The 5,267-nt window shown below is 34.6% G+C and overlaps 1 protein-coding gene across 1 annotated transcript; it reads left to right on the top strand.

Moving 5' to 3' along the window:
• The first annotated feature begins 2,748 nt into the window (after window positions 1-2,748).
• On the top strand, window positions 2,749-3,941 carry LOC111896842 (transcription factor bHLH51). The gene is made up of 2 exons (XM_023892825.3): window positions 2,749-3,196; window positions 3,378-3,941. The coding sequence occupies exons 1-2, from the start codon at window positions 2,924-2,926 to the stop codon at window positions 3,837-3,839; spliced, it is 735 nt and encodes a 244-aa protein (XP_023748593.1). The 5' UTR covers window positions 2,749-2,923; the 3' UTR covers window positions 3,840-3,941.
• Window positions 3,942-5,267: the final 1,326 nt, after the last annotated feature.

Below are 5,267 nucleotides of genomic sequence, written 5' to 3'. Positions count from 1 at the left end.
TGCCTTCACCAAAGCAACTTGACTGAAGAAATAATAGAGAAATAGGTTATTATGATTTTTTAATATATTATATGAATAATATATTAAAGGAGAAATCATATTTATTTAGTTAACATTGGTCAAGAATTAATTAATAATTAATTTTGTGATTAAAAGAAGTTAACTAAACTACGTGGCTTAACTGTAATTATGTGATAGTTGCAAAATAGGGCAATGGATGCCCTATGGGATAGGGTGGACGAATTCAAGGGAATAAGGCCTTAGAATTCGTTCATGATAAGGTTTCTAGGGTTATCCTTTGGGTTGCTTGGTGGGCAAGCAACCAGATAAGGATAAGGACTGAAACCCTAATCCCTACACCTATATAAACACCCCTTGGCATATGAAAGTCGTCCATGCCTTGATACCTAGGGTACCTAGAGTCGAATTTCATACCTCCCCTCTCTCTCTCTCTTGCCTCTCCATTTGCTCTTGGTGTTTGTGAGTCATTAGAGATACTACACTTGTGGTACTTGCTTTCAAAGACAAGAAGATTCAAGAAACAAGTTGTTATTACAGCATAACAACAAGAGGTATGTATTTCATCCTTCCTTGTGATTTTCGAAATTACTAGAAGTATATTAGGTTTCCTTATGTGTTCATAATGTTGTATAACTAATAGTGATAACATAGATCAAACTCTAGGGTTGCATGCACACATAGGATTGTTTGTAATATACCCATCAATTTGCCATCATGACAACATAACAAAATTTTTGTAGCAGTCCTTCGAACCACATATCATGCACAATTGTCATCACTTTCACGATTCTCACCAGGGACCAGAGTCACCAGACTTCATCTTCACTCTTTCCTAAGACAATATGAAGTCGAACCTTCAACTTCTTCTATTTGTTTTTATCCTTGAAATTATCAGCAATCTTGAACTGTGCAGATGTGAATAGCTTATGATTTATTGGAAAATCAAGTTGATTGAAATCTGAATTCTATGTGTCATAACTTTTCTTTGGTTTTTTTAAGAACTCATTATTTTTTCCAAGCACAACAATTTCAATCGTTTCATAACACCAATGCTTGTTGGGATCACCCTTGTTCAAGGCTGGTGGATCGTTTGCTCTTTGTCTCAAAATGTTGTTTATTCGTCTCTGTTTCTCCAACTCAATAGCTTGTAACTTCTTCTTCTCTTCATCAGATTGTACGACTTGAATGATTTTTCCTTTGTCCTTCAAATCAACATTAGAAGTAGATTTAACGAAGGTCGAACTCGATCCTTTTGCACCTTCATTAATCGAGACTCCTTATGTTTGAGCTCTTGTCTGAGTAACAATCCCATGTTGATGATGTTGTTGTCGAAGATGATATAATAAGCTTCATTTAGATACTTGTTGGAATCAAGATTCCTTTACCAGATTCACATTTATTTATGGTTTATACAAAAATAAATCATAATCTATCGATTTGGATTAAACATTCATGATTGTTTAAACAATTTTATAAATTCTCTGTCGCCGTCATCGTCATCGTCTAAGTTGAAGAATTCTAACATAAGAAATCCTGTATTAAAATGTTCAAATCAAAATTATCACCGGTAAATATTGATGGTGGTACTTAGATCATAATGGTAAATACATTTTGGAAACTAAATAATAATATTAGAATATTGAATAGTATTTCTTTTTCAAATGATTTGATCTGATCCATCCTACTAGACCTAGATTTAAAGTAAGAATAGGTATTGATGAAGAAGGTCCACCAATGTAAGTGGTATAAAAGAATCATAATGTTGAAAATGAAGTTTGATGTGCCAATACTCCATCCTTATTCTACATGCCCCAACTGGAAAAGTCCTTTTTTTAACCCATGATCTTTCTCATCATGAAAAACAGAAAACTAAATAATTTTTATATGTTTTATCGTTCACTATTTATTTGATCTATATCTTTTAATCGTTCACCGATTGATATATAATCATCACCATAGCATAAAAACTCGTTCTGAGTATATAAACATCACATTTTGAAAACAAGTCGGTCCTTCTACATCAAATTTTCACAAAACATGACCGATGGACAACTGGAAACAGTCATTAAATAAAACAATCGGAAATCCTATGATTATTGTGTTTATCATCGGATTTGAGTTTATGCATACACAATGAATGACATATATAACTATCGTAATATGTATTTGAACTTCAAGTTATTTATACTTGTGGGAACTCGGAACATCATAGTAGAAAAGCTTTTTGACATTAGAGGTCAAATGAGTTAAACTTAGGGGGTGTTTGGTTTAGCTTTTCACAGCCAAAAGTCTTTTTTGTAAAAGAAAAAGAAGCAAAAGATGTTTGGCAAACTAGTTTTAAAAGCCACTTTTGAAGTTTTTACATAAAGAAAATGAACTTTTTGGAAAAGTCAGGAAATCCTGACTTTTTGTAAGTTTTCCAAAAAGGAATTTTGGGGTTTGAAAAGCTAAGCCAAACACCCCTTAAAGGTCATCAACAAATTAATATCAAATAAAATAAAATATTTTTCAATAAAGTAATCAAGGAAAAATCTACTATTGGACCCACTGTATTTTCACCAATCTTAAACTTCGTTGTCACAGATTCAAAAATTTAAACAAATTAATAACAAATAAAATAATTTTTTTTAAACAAAAGTAATCAACGGAAAAATCTACTGCTGGACCCACTTGATTTTCACCAATCTTTCTCTTTCTATGGCATGAAGAAAATGATTTAAGTTGCTTTGCGGCTGGGGACTAATCATTCAATTCTTTCATCAAAAATGATGCCATTTAATCAAAGTGGTGAGGTGACTTGTGGATAACACCAAAACAACCATGGGATTCCATTGGAGAACAAACCCTCACCAGTCACCTTCATATATCTCAACATCAGTCCTCCATGGATCTCTAACTCTAAATGGACGATTGTTTTTGGTCCTCTTGGAAACAAGATGCTGTTTTTGAGCAATCAAGCAACTGGGATCATGCCTCCAATTTTCATCAATGCAATGCTTCAGATCACGGCGGTGGTGGTGGTGGTGGTGGTGGTGGCGGCAACCGTGGTGGTGAATGGGAAGATGGGAAAGGAGGAAATGCTTCCAAGAACCATAGCGAAGCTGAAAAGAGGCGTAGAGATAGGATCAATTCACATCTTGCTACTTTAAGAAATGTCGTCTCCACTTCGGATAAGGTTATCAACCCTCACACAAAATTTTCAGTTTAAATGATTAAAAGTAGTTTTGAATCAAGATTTTTTTTTTTTTTTTGCTAGTCATATATTTCTTATTTTTTTCATAAATTCTATTTTTAGTGGTACAAATTTGTGCAAGGCAAAAAAAATGTTTAAAAGTAGTTGCTTAATGTATATCCAGATGGACAAGGCAACACTATTAGGAAAGGTCGTTGAGCATCTAAAAGAATTGAAGTCAGAAACAATGGAATTAAGCAAAATGTGTACAATTCCTACAGATTTGGATGAAGTAATCATTGATCTTGATTCTAATATTGGGAACTCTAGTAACAATGTTTTCATCAAGGCTTCTGTTTGTTGTGACGATCGACCAGAACTATTTTCAGAGATAAAGCAAGCGCTTCAAAGCCTAAGGTTGACCATGGTCCAAGCTGAAATGACTTGTTTAGGTGGCAGGATTAAATGCAACTTCATCTTTTGTGTCACAAATGATACGCATGAGAATGAAATGATAACATTGAAACAATCTCTAAGTAGAATTGTTTCAACGTCATCTTGGACAGCTTCATCAAACTATCGCATCAAAAGCAAGCGTCAAAGGTTCTTTTGTTCTTCTAATTATGACACCAATGATCATTCATAGAGAAACCATTTATGCATTATGAGCATCACAACATAGATCGTTGTTAAGACTTAAGAGCTCATGTTGGTATTCATATATAACTTATTACAACATTTAGGTCAATTACAATGTTTTTAGTTTATTATTTCATGTTCTTTTTGTTTCACCTAAGGTTTATGTATTGGGCGAGACAGCTTTTTTTAATGCTTGATCAATGTATTTCGGCAATCTAAAGGTATTTATAAAGATTTGATTATTCTTATATCAAATTATCACTTGCATCCTTTTCAAACTTTTTCTTCCTAGAATACATGTTAGATATATACTATCCCAAGCTAGAGCTTAACTAGTCCTTTGTTATAGCCTTAATGATTTAAATCTCTCCATAGTAACTAACATTATATAAAACCTTGCAAAATGAATATATTGTGATTGTTTCATGGCACTTAATCTCTTCCTAATTCATGATCATTTAAAAGGGACTACCACTCTTGACAACTCTCCTTTGGCTTCTTGTTCAATCATAAACTGATCGGACGCATTAAATAAATAGTTATTCACTAAAACGACCATATAAAGTAGTAGTATGTCACCAAAATGTTACACTTTTCAATGGAAGACCCCACCAAATAATCGTGAAAATATGACCAAGAGCTAGCTGGCAAACATTTTTGGCACTAAGCACCAACTATAAATATTTGCGAGTACAACTTATTATTCGAAAATAATTGTAACGTCCCAAAAATACGAGCCAAAAATTTCATTTTTAAAACATACACTTTGCAAAACATTAGAAATAAAACACCCACTGATCATATCATTTCATAAAAGATGTCGCGTGTCTAGAAACCATTTTATAAAACATACAATGTCAGAGTACAAATCCCCAAGAAGATCTCATAGTGCGAAATACAAGGCGTGTGTGTGATGTGCCGCTACCGTGCCGGCTCCTTCCCCTTCGAAGAAGAGGTACCTGAAACCAAAACTGAAAACTGTAAGCACGAAGCTTAGTGAGTTCCCCCATATTACCACATACCATACAATCACATATCATACATATTGTCGGGCAATTCTGGGGTGCCCGACCTACCCGGTACGACCATTATGGGGTGCCGACCTACCCGTGTCAAACCGTTCTGGGGTGCTGACTACCCATGTCAAGCCATTCTGGGGTGCTGACTACCCATCGATCCTAACAACCGATCCTCGGGGATTATTTCACCCCTTATTGCTACCATCACATATATCATAACATAACATATTATCAGACATATCTGGGGTGTCCGATCTACCCTTCGGTCCTATCGACTGAACTTGGGGACTAATCCCCTCCTACTACCACTATCACATATAACATATCATGCCTGCATATAAACATATCATCACATACTGTCAGACATACCTAGGGTGTCTGACCTACCCTTCGGTCCTAACAACCGAACTCTACTA

This window comes from Lactuca sativa, chromosome 9 (assembly GCF_002870075.4).
Source record: "Lactuca sativa cultivar Salinas chromosome 9, Lsat_Salinas_v11, whole genome shotgun sequence".
In the NCBI taxonomy this organism is placed as follows: Eukaryota; Viridiplantae; Streptophyta; class Magnoliopsida; order Asterales; family Asteraceae; genus Lactuca; species Lactuca sativa.
The sequence above is the reverse complement of the archived record's forward strand: the minus strand, read 5'-3'. Positions and strand labels throughout refer to the sequence as shown.